The sequence below is a fragment of the Elgaria multicarinata genome, chromosome 1 (assembly GCF_023053635.1).
Source record: "Elgaria multicarinata webbii isolate HBS135686 ecotype San Diego chromosome 1, rElgMul1.1.pri, whole genome shotgun sequence".
NCBI lineage: Eukaryota > Metazoa > Chordata > Lepidosauria > Squamata > Anguidae > Elgaria > Elgaria multicarinata.
Genome location: NC_086171.1, coordinates 141,648,598 through 141,666,064, shown reverse-complemented (window position 1 = coordinate 141,666,064; position 17,467 = coordinate 141,648,598). Strand labels below are relative to the sequence as shown.

Here is a 17,467-nt window from a genome sequence, read left to right as displayed (position 1 = left end):
AGACAGCCAAATGTTTTCATTTAGAACCAATTTCCTGCATCAAGTGAAATAAATGGATGATTGCTTCAAAATACACGTGCACCATTAAGAAACAAATTAACATGAAAGGGTTTGAGAAGCTTACTTCAAGCCCATACCTGTAATCCTTCCATTTTCTTAAAGTCCATGAAGCTCAAAGTGAAAGTTCAAAACCAGAAACTATGGCTCTTTCAGGCACTGATTAGAGAAATATATGTGAAATATGCCAGTATTTCCAAGGATGTGTAATTTATGTGGAACAAGGTATCAAGAAAATAAATATAAATTAATGAAAGCTTGTTTTCTATATAAAGTTACTATGGATACTTGCAGCCTACACTTCTGTATGGTTACACAGGGCCAAGCCACAAACGATGTGGGAGAGATTGGCTGTACCTGTATTTCTAGTATTGGTTTTTGTTCCATGTGTCTGACTGTTTTACCATAGATTTATAACCACCCACAGAGAGGAAAATATGGAAAATACTGCAATAGTTAGTGGATCTGTGGGTAATGTACTGCACACTGATCCAAGTTCAGTTTCAGTTATTTGTATGTACATTGTAAGTGAATATATTTTGGCACCCTAAAATGCAGGTATTCTATGCTGTCTACTGAAAATCCAAGCCTTGCATTTTCAATTCAAGATAATAAGGTAATCAATACGGCAATTTGCATTACCTAATTTGGAATCAGAGTTTTAAAAATAACCTAATATCCAGAAGATTAGCTTACCCATAAACTAGTTTCTCTTTGAGTAAACTTCACTATCAAAAAATGTTTGTCAGATGGGTTTGTCTATCTTGATAGACAAAGTGCCTAAATAGGACACAGGTTACATTTATTCAAGTTTAATGATCAACTACCCCAACTTACTTTTAAGAACTGAGCAGAAGAACATATTTCTGGGCATAGCAAGTTCTGCTAGAGCTGTCACAGGGAAAAGCTAATGGCAAAGGGGAAAAGGGAACTATTTTTGAAAGGTATTAATATATCATAAGCAAAAAGAAAATGAAAATAGTTCTAGTATTAGCCTTCATAATTTCTCTAGTTATTTCAGCAAGAATAGATGGAAACCACTCTTTCTTTGAACCAAGTCCTCCTCAGCCAAAGTCAAGGTTTGCTATGTTAGATGATGTGCAACTACTAGCCACTGGACTGCTCCAACTCGGGCGTGGCCTTAAAGACTTTGCTATCAAGACCAAGGGCCAAATGGATGACATCTTCCAGAAGCTTAACGTCTTTGACCAATCGTTTTATGAGATTTCACAACAAACAAATGAAATCAAGGAAGAAGAGGAACAACTAAGAGAAACGACATCTCAATTGCAAGCCAATAACGAAGAGATAAGGAATGTCTCTCAAGAGCTCAATTCCAAAATAGAGGTTCTTTCACAAGAGAAGATTCTTCTTCAAGATAAAGTAGGGAAGCTAGAAGAAAAATTAACTACATTGTTTCAGACTCAGCTTGAAATTCAAGAGCCTGAAGAAGTTACTTCACTTAAAGTAAGTAGATATGGAAATGATTTAGTGGAGCCAAAGTAAACTGAAATGGTATTCCAAGTACTACGGATGCAGTCCAAAGCTGCATAGCCATCACTGAGGTTATTGCACAAATACTGTGTATTTTGAGGAATGAATTTGTGTGTGTTTTCAATCAAAAAAACTACTACCTGTTTTCACTGTAAAATTTGTTTCTACAATCTTCATTATGGCTTTATGCAGAATATAACTATTAACCAGTGTGGTGTAGTGTAGTGGCTAAGGTGTTGGACTGGAAGTCGGGAGATCTGGGTTCTAGTCCCCAATCAGCCATGGAAACCCACTGGGTGACTTTGGGCCAGTCACAGACTCTCAGCCCAACCTACCATGGTTGTTGTTGTGAGGATAATATAGAGGGGAGGAGGATTATGTATCAGTGGATTGCCACTGGTCTGTTGGTATCCTGAAGAGTATGTCAGTAGCTGCAAAATGTGTGGCCTTTCTTGGTTCAAGAGCTCCAGCTGAACTGTAGAAGAGTTACAGAGAAGATAATACATGAATGCACTAGTAAATGTGAAAAGTGCCTTTCCTTCAAGTAATGACAGGGGCCCAGCAATGGGGGGAGGGCAAACTCCTTGTTTGGGGAGGTCCTTCCCCCCCCCCTCCACTAGCACTGCCCCTGTATGGCTCTGTTTGGATTTTTTTTTTTAAAAAATGAATATGTATTTCTTGATTTTTATGGTAACCACTTTGTATGGTTTTATCCTGTACACCGCCTTGAAAGAGTTCCACCTTTAAAAGTGGCCTAAAAATAATTTTAAATAAGATAAATAAATAAACAGCCTTTGGTGAAAATGCGTTAGACTTAAAGTTGTCTTTCTGCTAATGGAAAGCCTCTTCCAGTCACAGAAGGGTTCTGACTTAACAGAAGAACATTAGGTGAAAAGTACTTTCATTTGCACAAATTTTGTGCAAGACTTTTCACAGGTTCTCTCTCAAGGTCTTTTTGCAGCCCACTACAGTTGATATGCTTCAGTCTAGTTCTCCCATATTCACTAAAGGAAGCTGCCTTATTTGGAATCAAACCCTTGGTCCAGTATTGTCAACACTGACTGGTAGCAGTTCTCCAGGGTGTCAGGCAGGAATTTTCCCAGCCTGGATATGCTGTGGATTGAACCTGGGACCTTCTACATGCAAAAATATGCTCTACCACTGAACTACGCCCCCCCCCCTATCTAATGTTTCTCATGCTGTAATGAAAACTCCCATACATTGTGGCACTGCACTGCTGGAACTCTTCTGCTAGTGCCTGCTCAAGGAGTTCATGGAAGTGCACTGATAAGACTTCCTCCTTCTGCTCATGGTCCTTTGGATCCAAGCCATTGTTTTTGCTCTCCCTGCAGAACTTCATTGAGCAGCAGGACAACCACTTCAAACACCTTCTCAAAATTGTTCAAGTCCAGCATGCCCAACTTGCCAAACAGCAAGAGCAAATTCAGGATATGGAAGATAAGGTACGTAAAATTGCTGCTTTCTGAATGGCCTTCTCTATTCTGCTTATTGCTTCAACGATTTCAGGTGATTTTGGTGATTTTTTGCGGCACAGAGAAAAGATGTAGAAATAAGGTAAAAGAAGGAGCAATGGGAAGAACAAACTGTTAAAGGGGAAGCAGGGTGAAAATGAAAAGAACAGTACGGAGAGAAAAGGCAAGAAAATAAATAATCTTCTCTGAATAATTGTACTACATTTCCATTGTGCTCTAAGTAATTTATGAATAGTATACGTGCATTCACTGTGTGTGCCTTCTGCATCTTCTGGATTTATAGTGGGGGAAAATAACTTTCCTGGTTATGTATTTCAATGTAATCATTACTGGACAGGTTTTATAGCATAAAGCTCAACACACATTATGTTTTAGGCATATTCCTAAGGTATATAAAGGTATATACCCGTATTTCTTCGATTGTAAGATGCCATCGATTGTAAGATGCACACTAATTTCAGTACCACCAACAGAAATAAAAACCCTAAGACACACCCGCGATTCTAAGACACACCCCATTTTTAGAGATGTTTATATGGGGGGAAAAGTGTGTCTTAGAATCGAAGAAATAGGATACCTAAACCAGGGATGGACAACTTGCAGAACTCCAGGTGTTGCTGGACAGCAATTTAACCATCACTAGAACATCATCACATGGGGGAAATCGTGTTTGCTTACCATCACTTCCCCACCTGTGTGGAGAAGCGACCTGAAAGAGGAAGTAAACAATGTGCACGTGGCCCATTCAGTGGGCCATTTTGATCGCACTGCTTCTCCTGCATACTGCAGGAGATAACGGCAACTTTCGTCTTTAAAAATAAGTTGGACTTACTGGGGTGTTCTTTTGTAGCGCGAAGAAGGCTAGAAGGGGCGGGAGGCAGATGATGTCATGAGGGACCCACGAAAATCCATGAGTGGCCACTAACGAGCATGCAATAAAATGCTCGTCTGATGGAGCATACACTGGCGCCAGTGCAGCCAGTGATAAAGATGCCATCCAACTATGGCGGGCTAAAAGTTGCCTAGCTCTGACCTGAACATCTAAGATATAAATGTAACAAGCCCAGGTTTGCAAACAAATGTAATGCACAGGGGCAACCATCCAGAAGCTACACACGGCAAACCTGCAGGCAAACCTGGGTTTGTCATGTGTAGTGAAAGATCCACACTTTGCAGCACAAACCTATACATGTTTATTCCGAACTTAAGTCCTACTGTGTTTAATGCAGCTTCCTAGAAAGTGTGTTTGTTTATTTATTTATTTATTTTTATTTATTTATTTATTTATTACATTTTTATACCGCCCAATAGCCGAAGCTCTCTGGGCAGTTCACAAAAATTAAACTGTGAAAGTGGGTAGTCTTAGTTTCCTAGAGGAGAAGAGTTTTTTGCTCCTAAAAGCTACTATCTTAAGTACACATACATTAATAAGTCCTACTGAGATGAATGTAATGGATTTACTAATCTAACTCTATAATGGATGACAGCCTTAAGGAAGTTCACAAAGGAGAAGAACATACACATATGCTTGGAGATAACAACAATACAGCAGAGACGCTATGATTTTGCAATATGATGAATGTAACTCAGCTGGCTCCTAAAAATGTTGTACTTTTATTTCCTATAACAGATACTGTTCTTCATAATATAGAACTAACATTTCTAGAAATGTTGAAGCCATGGGGGAAAAATGTTTCTTCACAGTCCCTCAGGCCCCAGAATAAACAAACATTTTAGAGAAAGCTGAAATATGCATAACTTATTTTCTTATTATTTCTAAACCTAATTATCTTCAGAACATAACATGCTTTTGTAGAGCTTAGCATATAAATTGTAAATCTCAAAGGATAAGTTTTATTCTTAGTTTAATTAAAATAATAATTTCAAATACCCCTAGTGCTATGAATGGAATAGCAAGCAGCTATACCTTAAGATACCAAACCTATCTTGGTTTTTACCAGTTGGGAAGATAGGGTTGGAAAATAGGGTTTTACACATAAACAAGTTTCTGTTTTGGGGCCTTACATTATCAAGAAACAGAAGGACAAATGCCAATAAAAGAAAAGAAAAGCAATTTCATGAGGCAGCAGTTATGGTCTTCTTTCGTCTTATGGCTACTTTGGAAGAGATGGGAATTCTCAGCTTCCCTTCACCCAGAGATGAGAGAAGAGCAGCATGGGAAATCCGCCTCCGGGTCCTCCTCTAGCAGCCACTTCAGAAGGCCCCAATGCCCAAGGCCACAGGGCACCCTCTCTGGGCCCATTTCCTTCTCCCTTCCCCTGCTACACTCACTTCAGAGTGAAAGAAAGGGTCTAGCCTCCTTTCACCCTTAAGAAAAGTTTGAGGTGCAGGGATTTAACTATCATTGTGTTGCGTATGGGAACATTTTAACCCCCATTCTTTCCCTGCAAAGGTGAGGGCTCTCTTATCATCAAAATGCACCTTCTCCTACCCTGTTCTCCCCACGGAGTTGGGTTTCAACGCTGTCAGTAGGCAGATGACCGACCTTACTAATAAATCAGATAGAGAAATAATTTCTATTTCTCTTTTCAGCTAAGCAGACCCAGTTTTCAAGATGACACACAGTTCTTATTCCCCCTGAAGGAAAATGAAACAAGGAATACGAAACTTAATACAACAGCTAAAGTTCAGGAATATAAAGGTAATTGTTCCTGTGGGATAGTCCTTTTGCACCCCATCATCTTGCATATATTTTGTTATTGGTATACAATTTTCATTTGATTTATTACATTATATACTGCCCCATAAGTGAAGCTCTCTGGGCAGTTTACAAAAATTAAAAACCATTAAATACAATATATATTCTTTATTTGCAATTAGAAGGATTGATATAAAAATTCTATCAAAGGGTTTATTCATGGCATGCTTTCCTAAAACCCTACCACAGACGCCATGGCCACAACACTGAGTACATTTCAATGTAACTATTATAAGCTTAGGAAGCACTTGACAGCCAAAATGCAATACCTTAAAATCACATGAAAAGGAACAGAATCTGATTTAGTGACTTCTTGAGAAAGTCCTGTCACCTTGAAATGAAAAATCTAAATGGAAGTCCTGTCATTTAGATTTTTTCTAAATTTCTGCCTTTAGTAATGGGGTTGCTAGTTTTAAACTGTTGTTGTTTTTAGGCAATGCAACTGATTGTACTTCGATTTACAACATGAGTAAAATACCTAATGGCATTTATTCTATTAAGCCCAGTGGATCCAAGGCATTTAACGTCTACTGTGAAATGAAAACAGGTATGTCCAGCTGTGCCAGCAAACATCTTATTCTCTCTTTAAAACTAGCCTGATCTTCTGTAAAGCACCTTCTAATCTAGATTATGCAAAACATTCTATTAGTATGACGTGCATATACTACAACCATCATTTTATATCAGTGAACAGAACACCGAAATGCTAAATACATTTAGGATTTTCAAAGGGAGCTGCAAAACTTGCATGGGTTCAGAAGTATCCAGCAAGAGCTGAGAAGCCTCTAGATATATACTATAAAGTAGCATACTTAAAGATTTTGCTTCAGTTTAACATCGGCATGTGACATGCTGAGGATTTTCTGCCATTAATAAAATTAAACAGCAATATGCAAGCATTCATTTCAACTGTTACTTTCCTCTTCTGGGTTTCACAACCAAAGGCTTATGAGCTGGATCAAACAATGAGCAAATAATGTAATATCTGATATTTATTCATGGCTATTATGGAAGCATATGATACCTGCAATTCTCCACATGCCTCTAAAATCCATGTTCCTTTCTGATGAGAAGGTACATAAGTCCCTTTTTGAAACATAAGAAGTAGTTGCGCATAACAGATGTACAAGTATATTTTGCACAATGACTTTCACTACTCCCTCTAACTTGTGAAGCAACCCTAAGAATAAATTGTGTGCTTTATCATTCTGGGAACAGCCAAAATCTCAGTAGCTCTGGCTGGTAGATGTTTATCAGTCTTTTATCTTTTTTTTCCCCGTATAAGTTTTTATTATTTCAAAACACAACCAAATTACAAACACACAATACAAAAGAAAAGAACACATAGAAAGATTAAAAAACACACAAAACATAAAAAGCAGACAGGCATCATGATTTGTCCGGATGTTTAACCACAGTTGGACATCTTTAAGGTCATTATGTCAATAACCATGTCATGACTAGAAATCATAAGAAGCAAATCATCTTTCAGCACTGGGCAGATTGCATGGACAACATTCATGCCCATATATGAAAGTTCACATGCATGTATCAATTCAATCAACATTCTACAAATAGTACATATATATGTGGGAGGGTGGACCTCAATTTTCATTCTATATCCCACTGTAGAGAGCAAATCACACGGGGACACAGTATGAACTGGCCCTTTCTCTGTCAAAGTTGAAAACAAATTTATATCTCGTTTTTCATCCACAGAAAGCTCATGGACAGTTATTCAAAACCGATCTGACGGATCACTGGATTTCAATCAAACCTGGGAGAACTATACAAATGGGTTTGGCAACCTTGATGGTAAATGTATCCTCTTTGCTACATAATTTCCCTAGAGACCGAAAGTAATTTTTATGTGCTAAAACCCTAGTTGATTGTAGCTTATGGAAACAACAGTGCAAAAACAAAAAACGAACAAAAACAAACTAAATGTATCTTAAAGAGACTAAGAGGACTGATTCACAATTCCGATTTTGAATTTGTTTTCAGTATTGGTTAATTTTTCCTCCACCAACCTGGTCTGAATTGGCCCATGGTGGACAGGTTTCCCTAAGACCCAAATCACAATAGAATCAGATACTACTGAGACTTTTCACCCACAGGACATCACAAGCACTCTAAAAGTGAATATCATTTGAATGTACTTGGTGAAGTACATTCAAATGAGATTAACAGAAAAATAATGAATCAAAATTGGTTTTGTGAATATATTTGTAGATGATTAAAATATACTCACAATGTTGGACCAGTGGAGGCTAGTGGCTCGTATGTTGTTGTTGTTCTTAAATGGATACTGTTGTTTTTGTTTTTGATGGTTTTAAATTTTGTATATTTTTAATGTTTACTGTTTTTAACTTCTGTAAACCGCCCAGAGAGCTTTGGCTATGGGGCGGTATATAAATAAATAAATAAATAAATAAATAAATAAATAAATGTTAGACAGTGAATCTACACTAGGATTCAATCAGAACCAGTCAGAATATTTGCTTGATCAAACTGTTCTTGTGGTCCACTTAAACTTGTTAGCTCGTTATTCCTTTCTAAGAAAAAATAAAATAAATCAAAGGTGAGATTTTTCAGTACTTTTAAAACCAGAGGTGACCATATGAAAAGGAGGACAGGGCTCCTGTATCTTTAACAGTTGCATAGAAAAGGGAATTTCAGCAGGTGTTATTTGTATATATGGAGAACCTGGTGAAATTCCCTCTTCATCACAACAGTTATACTAGAGTGACCAGATTTAAAAGAGGGCAGGGCACCTGCAGCTTTAACTGGTGTGAAGAGGAAATTTCACCAGGTTCTCCATATATACAAATGACACCTGCTGAAATTCCCTTTTCAATACAACTGTTAAAGATACAGGAGCCCTGTCCTCCCCTCCTTTTCATATGGTCACCCTAGGTTTTAGGAAGTTCTGACATGGCGGTGGGGGGGAGTTGTCAATAGAGCAGGTTCAAAGGTGAGATTGACATGTTGTATTACCAGTGACCAAGCTTGCCCAGTGAATAAATCTGAAGCACAAATGCAACATCACAATTTAGTGGCTTACTTAAAATATGCATACCTGGCATTTTTCAGCTATTTTTTGAACAAACATCCTCTGTGACTTATCTTTTCCAGCTTGAAAGGGCTCCATTGGTCAAGGATATCAATAACTGTGCCTAGAAAATGTCTTATGCTGCGATCCTATACTTGGGAGTAAGCCCCACTGAACTCACTAATTCTGAGTAAACATATATAGGACCGCAATGTTAATGAAGCTATTCAGGATTTTAAAAAGTATAGTAAAAACCTAACTGTAATGCTACGGTCATATATCCACTTACCCAGGAGTAAGGCACATTGAGTTCAACGAGATTTACTTCTGAGTAGATATGTATAGGGTTGTTCTGTAAAGGTACAGTCCACATTTACCTGTAAAGTTCATTGAACTCAATGTGGCTTACTTCTGAGTAAACATGTTTAGGATTGCACTGCACATAGTCCACTTAAAATGCTAAATTTATATGTGCTGTGGTAAATGACACTTCCAAAATGCCAATTAAGGGTGCATTTCTTTCTCATGGTTGGCAGTCCATTTCCATTGCAATTAACTTTTATATATGCCAGTTGCTTCACTTATCACAGAGATTCATTCACACACTTCTGTTAAGTGTGTACTGAATCCACCCTTGCAGACTTTGACAAGCTCCCAACTTACATTCTCTTTATTTTTAGTTTTAGTTTCCTTTTTTATTGTTCATTAGTGCATAATATAAAAGATATAAACAAAGGAGAGATTTGCTGGAGAAATGATCTCAAAAGTTCAAGGATTCCCCAGACTCCGCTCATCTACTTAATACAATTAGTAAATCTAACTCAGATGTCTATATCGTGTGTTCAATCTACCCTAATAGTTCTGTTTTTGCTCTAATAGCTCTGTTTGTGCAACCTCTATTTTCAGGAGAGTTCTGGCTGGGCCTGCATAAGATCTATTCCATTGTAAACCAAGCTGACTACATCCTGCGTATTGAGTTGGAAGACTGGAGAGCAAACAAGCGTTATATTGAGTATCTATTCACAATGGGAGGCCCAGAAACAGACTACGCAGTCCTGCTCTCAAAGATTACTGGCAATATTCCCAGTGCCCTGCCTGAACAGAAGGCAGTGAAGTTCTCTACAAAAGACCATGTTAACAACAGAGAAAGAAAAATCAGCTGTCAAGAGAATGATTCAGGTAGCCATTTCCTGCATATGCCATTGCTTCAGTTTGTCTTATGTTTGTCTGTTCAGACAACATTGTTAGGGTGACCATACAAAAAGGAGGACAGGGCTCCTGTATCTTTAACAGTTGCATTGAAAAGAGAATTTCAGCAGGTGTCATTTGTATATGTGGAGAACCTGGTGAAATTTCCTCTTCATCACAACAGTTAAAGCTGCAGGTGCCCTGCACTCTTTTAAATCTGCTCACTCTAGTATAGCTCCTGCACTTTAACTGTTGTGAGGAAGAGGGAATTTCACCAGGTTCTCCATATATACAAATGGCACCTGCTGAAATTCCCTTTTCTATGCAACTGTTAAAGATACAGGAGCCCTGTCCTCCTTTTCATATGGTCACCCTATGGGTAGGCCGCTAACCCTTTTGCATCAAGTGGTTAGTGAGAGTGTTTAAACCATGGTTATATAGCCGCCAGGCTCAGTCATGGTTCACATGACATGCTAAGCCATAATGTTTAGTTCAAAATGCTTAACCACAGTGGCTTAGCATGTTATCTGAACAGGGCCCTAATCAGAAAAATAACTTACTTGAGTTAAAAGGTAGCTGGGATATTGTCATAAAACCTCAAAATAGAAGGTTCACAAATTTACTGCCCTGAAATCAAAGCACTAGGAGTCAGATGCAGAATAACAAATACAGCCGGGGTGGTGGTGGTGTATATTTAAGTCCTCACCCACCATGCGCAGAAGAAGCCTACATTATAACACTTCTGCCCAACATGGTAGCTTTCCATAAGCAGGGAAGTTTTTAAAATATCTGACTTTGAAATTTCCCACCTGCATTCTGTATTAGACTAGAAAGCTATATCCCACAACTCTCCGGATCATGAAAATCAGCCTGTTGTGCATATGTTTCTATCCCTCTAACACAGGCCTTAGCTAGACCTACCCGAAAGTCCAGGGGAGAAGAGGGGAGACCTCGCGTTGGGATTAACGTGAGATCTTGCCCTCGTTTACACATAAGGTGCGACGACCTCAGGAAGAGAGGCGTTGCGCCCGCCATTTTTTTTAAAGGGGACAGAGCACATGAACGCTCGTGCGCAAAGGTAAGGGTTTTTTTTAAAAAAATAACTACTTTCCCCGCTCCCCCCACCCTACTCCTGATGGGCGTAGCTCCCAGCTCCGTGCGAGTAATTGCGTGGAGCCGGGTAAACCCGTGGAAATGGGCCACACGCTCAGCCCGAGACTGTGGAAATATCAGGCCCAAAGGGGAGGGCTGTATCCTGGGGCAAGGGAGGGATGATCCCTCCCTGATCCTAGGATCCCCTGTGCATCATCTGGACGCACAGGGACGATCCCGAGGTTCGCGCCGGGATGTAGCCTGGTCTAGCTAAGGCCACACACACACACCTTGTAGAATTTTAGGAGGTAGAAATAGAACCAATACAATGTTAAATGATTTGCCCAAGGCCTCAAAGTAAATGAATAGCACACAGGAACAAGAAATTGGTGACCTAATTTCCTATAGAGTACCACTAAGAAAGGCTGAATCCAGACTTTCTTATACTGTTCTTCATGCTTTGGTTTTATTTTGATGTTCTTGTATATCTTATATACCACTCTGATAACCTAGGATGAAGAGCAGATTAAAAGAACTTTAAATAAATAATATTCATAACAATATTTATGAATAGACCCATTGAAAACAATAAGACTTAAGTTAGTCATAGCCAACTTGAGTTCAATTGATTTCAATGGGTCTACATCAAGCATGACTGAGTCTGGATCCAACCCAAGGCAAAGGCAAAAGCCGGGGCTCGTGCTGGAGGAATGTATGACAAATTCCATGCAGGTAGCAGTGCTTCCAAGTCCCTTTCCCCAAATCCAGGCACTCCTTACATCATCCAATAAGCTACCCATGATACTATTAAGGATTTTCAGAAGAGAAGTAGAGCAATGAGAAATGTGAGAAGTTCCCCAAAGGCCATCTGCCTAGTCTTTGGTCTGTGTGATCACATTAAGCTGTTGCCACATCAGTTCAATGGTGTTTACAAAATATCATCTTCAGGTGGCTGGTGGTACAGCGCATGCGAAGAAACAAACTTGAATGGAAAATACCTCAAGCCAAATTCAAAAGGAAAACTTGAAAGGAAGAAGAGAGGACTGTACTGGAAGCCTCAGAAAGGAAGACCCTACCTTCTCAAATCAACCAAACTGATGATACATCCTATAGATTTTGAAAGATTTGACTGAGCTTCTCCATTCAGAGTTTACCTAATAAAGCACTAACTATTTCTTTATGTGGTTGTCATATGTAAAAACCAGGTCAGTGTCTTGGCCACATGCCAGGATGTACAATTGATGGGCAGAGCTCTGCAGATGGGACAAAGGCAGCCAGGTTTTCAAGCCTCCTCCTGGCTCTGGAAATTCACTGCCAGCAAGCTTTCTTTGGCATTAGGGACAGCTGCATCCATAGCTATGAGAAAGGAGTGGGGAAAGTAAAGGGCTTGCCTCAGGCTGGGCTTGATCATGTGCCTTTTCCCTCAGCAACCGAACTGCCGGGAGCTGATCTTTGTTATAGGGAGACAAACAGAAGCACCACTGCTGGGAAGGGGTGTGGCAGGGGGAAATATTTTGTCTTGCTGCAGGGGTAGCAAGAAAGCATGAGCCATAGGATAATAGCCCATCCTCCCACCACAGCCAGGTTTACCCAGTCCAGCCTGTGACTTCATGCCAAAGAAGAAAATGGAACTAATTCACTTCTGAGGCAAAAAGCAAGCTACTATTGGGGAGATGTGAAGTTTTTCCTGATGTGAAACCAGATTCCGGCTGGACATCAGGAAAAACTTCCTGACTGTTAGAGCAGTATGACAATGGAACCAGTTACCTAGGGAGGTTGTGGGCTCTCCCACACTAGAGGCATTCAAGAGGCAGCTGGACAGCCATCTGTCAGGGATGCTTTAAGTTGGATTCCTGCATTGAGCAGGGGGGTGGACTCAATGGCCTTATAGGCCCCTTCCAACTCTACTATTCTATGATCTCAGCTTTGTCTCCCCCACTCCCCTGGTTTCCTTCAGAGGAATATTTTTTGTTGTTTCTTATTAAATTCAAAGGCTTTCATAAAGTTTTTTTTTAAAAAAAGGGGGATGCAATATGGGATACAGTTCAGGGAGAGCAAGGCTGTCTGTGTGTTTGAATCCTAAAGTCACTTGGATGAAGGAGAATAGAAAGGTGTTGTTTTTTTCTGCACTCCAGCTGTGACTTAGATTATAGCCAGTCTACTTTTTCTCATAGTAGTCAAGTGCTTCCAGTAAAATGAATGATACAAAACAAATAGGCTCAATTTTGGACAAGTTCAGGTGAGTCAGGGAAACCAATTTTCTCGCAGTGCCTGGGGTTGCCCTCACCCTGCTGGTACTGCAAAGCGCAGCCTGTTCTATATAAAAGAATGTCTGCCGTTCACCCTTCTAGGAAAACTCTGAAGTACTGAATTCAGGACACCCATTGGACACAGAAACCTCCCACATCCCAAAACTACCCTCCGTTGACAGCAATCATGTGGGGCAGACAATGTGTGCATTGCCCCACAATGTGAGTACTGTTTTTGTTTTTTATTAGGGTTAACTGACAAACTGTCTTCATAGCAACGACCTCAAGTTGTTGCTTACTATTTCAGAAATTCTTCTGCCTTCAATGGCCCCAGATCTCTCTTAGCAAAAAGCCTTTAGCACCCATGTTATAGAACAAGGCCCTCTGTAAAGATTTCTTGACTGTATTATACATCGATTATTTGGTAGCACTGTGTCCTTGCTAAGACTTTTACTTGCGTTGATTTATTGCACACTCCCTGATGGTTGGCTGACCACAATTATTATCCCTCTGCCCTAATCCCTAAAAATATACATAGTTGAAAAGAGACATGGAATTACCTTCTAAACCTTTTCTGATTTGGCATTGAAGATTATTACATTTCTCCTTGAGAAACAAAAAAATTGGCCTGTTTCCAGAAGAACAGTCATGGTTTAGGGAAGACTCTTCTACATATTTCAGTTTTTCATTGCTAAATACAGTTTTAAAATGATAGTTCTTGCTAGCCTTTATCTACCTGAATAGTATGATTACATATATAAGACCAAATCTGGGAGGGAAATTTCAACTTTCAGCTTAATTCAATATGGTTACTTTTGGCCCAGGGCCTTCTGTGATGCAGTACATTTTACAGCAAAGCTAATAGAAGTATGTGAGCTCTAGAATGGCTCCATCACCTTGGTTTCAAAAGCTTTCTGTCCCAATGGTAAAGAGATAATTCTACATGGTACACCTTCACAAACTAAAGTGAGCCTCAATTTATATGAAGGTGTGGCTCTTTCTTAAATTGGCATCACCAAAGGAGATAATGGCACAGCAAGGAACCACACCATTTGCCCTTCTCTTAGGATTCCTCCATTTAGATATTATTGGAACAGCATGAGACCAGATCAGAGAGAAGTGTTTCACATGCAGCAGTGGCCATATATGAATCAGGCTCCAGTATTCTTACTGCAACTGCAATGTAGCATAAGCTGGTACTTCAATTCCCATCTTATTTCCCTAATTATGAAAAATTGCTTCAGCCTGCTCTAGCACTAGATAGCGAAAAGGAAGGCAAAATGACCTAAAGAAAAGAAGAGTTCATATGATCGCAGACTGCATCAAAGCCAAAACCTCAGAGGAAGCTTCCAGGCAAGGCTTTCATTGTGCAATCACCCTGCCTTTTTCACAGAATTTTATGAGGGGTCCAAACTTCATCGTCTTCCACTGGCCACACTCCTGTGTTTTTCTACTGCTTTTTCTGTCTTAAAGAGGAAAGACAGAATAATTTTGATCAGTAGAGCTATGAGTCACCATTGGCAAGAGCTATGAGTCACCATTGGCACCATTAGCTTCTCTAGTGTCTGAGAAATTACTGGACTATCCTCAACTCACTCATCAATCATTGTGTGATTTGGCTCATTCACAGCATCTGGATGAAGAAAGGTACCATGCACTGTGTTAAAATCTATTTTTTATTCTTACCTGTATGTTGTGTTTGGAATGTATACATCTCTTGCAGGAAATTCCAGGATCTCTCTTGTCGGTCGAACTCTGCTATCAGGGTAAAGTTTCACTTGAAGCAGCTCTGGAGTTAGACAGTAATGTGGATTTTCTGGGGCTGGAGAAATATCTATCTTCAACTGAGCTACATGGAGAGAAATTAGTAGTATAATCAGGCATATAAATAGCCACTTGCATTGTTGTCTGTGATGAGCAAGAATCATTGCCAGGTGACTAGGCAAGAAAACATTACAAAAAATGCCCCTTCTTTTTAGCCATAAATTACTAACATAAATTTCTACAGGCCAATGTCATGATATAGTGACTTTAATAAAGTCAAGTTATTAATTTCTAAAATTAAGAATTGTCCTGCTTGCTTTGAGGCAAACTGTGCTTTTCTCAGTAATAGATCCAGTAGACTGTAAAGTCAAATTAAATGCCAGTCTTCCTTCTATTTGGGATATGACTTGTTTGGGACTCTGAGGGTGTTGGTCAATATAAATTAGTTTGCCATAGTGGGCAACCACCATCCATTTATCTTTGAAGGCATTATTGTTTTAAGCATCAACCAAGACTGCTTGTTACATATCTCAGATTATTGAAGAACCTCGTCTACCCAATATCGGTATACCAACGGAATTTTATCTCCTGAGGAAATTAATTTTACTGCCCACCTGCATGGGAATCAAAATCACAACGGCTCAGGGAACCACACCCAACTTTCTCAAGCATGGGCTGTCATAAAAGGCCTTTGATGAGGAATAAGGGACTGGTGTTTGCAATCAGAATTGTGTTTTTATGCTCTCTTTCCTCAGGGAGAGTCTATATTCTTGTATCACTATGTATATTTTGCAATATTTGGGTCACAAAGTGACTGCTTTATAACATAAAGCTTTGAGCTACAGATGATGCAACTTCTGGTAGTTAAGTAAGGCAAACAAATGATGAAATGAAGCTGGTAAGGGGCAAACAAATGATGAAATGAAGTTCACATGCTTTCATTTTAGCTTTTAAAAATAAGGTGCCTTTAAATATGTACTTTGATTTTAATTAAAAAATAGATTTTCTTGCTCTCTAAAAGAACATGTGGTCATATATTTATTGGGTCTTGGTTTGCCTCACTTCTTGAAGCTTTGAAATACTGCTGGCCACTCTAGCAATATACCTTAGAGCAAGGGTGGGCAACTTGAGGCCCTTAGATGTTTTGGCTTACAACTCCCATCAGTTCTAGTCAGCACAGCTGATGTTTGTAGCCCTCCACATGTTCTGACTACAAGTTGCCCATCCCTGCCCTATAGATTTTGCTTGTATCCTGTATTAATAAGAAGTTGCTTGCAGTCCAAAGGCTAAAGAGGTGGATAACCTGAGTTTTGAATGCTTTTGCTAATAGCCCATCATGGCCAGATGCCGAGCCTGAAATGATAAGAGATATAATTCCCTAGGTCAACACCCAGTTTATAAAGGGAAACTGGTAATCCTGCCTATCACTTGTCGGGACTTATTTGAAAGACTGAGAATAATAATCAGAAGGTAACTACAGGAATGTACTCATTCATAATTAGTTTCCAGAAAAAGCAAGGTGAAACTCTGGAGTTTTACAACTGTCGATTGAACAGTTCTTACTTGTTTAAGACACTTTAAGGAAAATAATCATTGGTACCAACAGTACCCTAAAGTCCTGACAGACTCTGGCTCCCTTGGGACACAAATCTGAATCCTTCAGGTCCAGAGAAAGAGTGTGTGAAGCAGTAAATTTATCTGCCGTTTTGAGATCAATCACACCCTTGATATTCTCCATCTTCTGATCGTCTAGGTCCCCTACATAAACTTCTTGTCAGCTCAGTCTTTCTACAGCTACAGCTCAGAAACTGCTTCATGCTGCTTCTCCTGCCTTTTACTCCTATCTTTGTTACCTGTTCCTTGCCCTCTGCTCTACTGGTTCACTGGAATCTGGCCTACATCTACTCATCCAAAATAATCACCTCATTCTGATAAAAATATGTCAGATGAACAACAATGGCACGGCCCAGCTGCCAATCTCAGGCCTATATGGAAGTGGACTACCCACGCTGGCCAAGCTCCTCAAAATGTCCATCTCCTGCAGTACTAAAATTTTCCATTGGCCTTCCACCACTTGCTGTGACACACAAAGAGTGGCAGAAGGCATGGCAGAAGGCCTGCAGCTCCACTGGAAGGATAAAGAAAGAGGCTGTACTTTGCGTGCTGGATATTTGTACTTCCTCTGCAGGGAAAAGAATCCTAGCAACCCTAAGCTCTGCAATACACATGAATAATTACAAAAATGAACTCTTCAGTAATATAGTTTGGTATTTTAAAATTCTAGACTCACCAGTAAACTAACAGATCTTATTATTGTATATTCATAGCTCCATGGACATATGCAAAAACTTGATTAGCA

General features: G+C 39.5%; 2 protein-coding genes across 7 annotated transcripts in view; one reads left to right on the top strand and one right to left on the bottom strand.

Moving 5' to 3' along the window:
* Nucleotides 1-17,467, bottom strand: part of DOCK7 (dedicator of cytokinesis 7) — a 143,232-nt gene that overhangs the window by 68,777 nt on the left and 56,988 nt on the right. For all 6 annotated transcript variants that reach the window (XM_063138024.1, XM_063138033.1, XM_063138049.1 and 3 more), the window contains exon 14: nt 15,031-15,193. In XM_063138024.1, the coding sequence (XP_062994094.1) occupies nt 15,031-15,193 (163 nt within the window). The remainder of the gene's footprint in view (nt 1-15,030; nt 15,194-17,467) is intronic.
* ANGPTL3 (angiopoietin like 3) lies at nt 913-12,275 on the top strand. The gene is made up of 7 exons (XM_063138013.1): nt 913-1,524; nt 2,904-3,014; nt 5,598-5,706; nt 6,197-6,310; nt 7,483-7,578; nt 9,722-9,994; nt 12,044-12,275. Exons 1-7 carry the CDS (start codon nt 1,030-1,032, stop codon nt 12,226-12,228), a joined length of 1,383 nt encoding a protein of 460 aa, XP_062994083.1. The 5' UTR covers nt 913-1,029; the 3' UTR covers nt 12,229-12,275.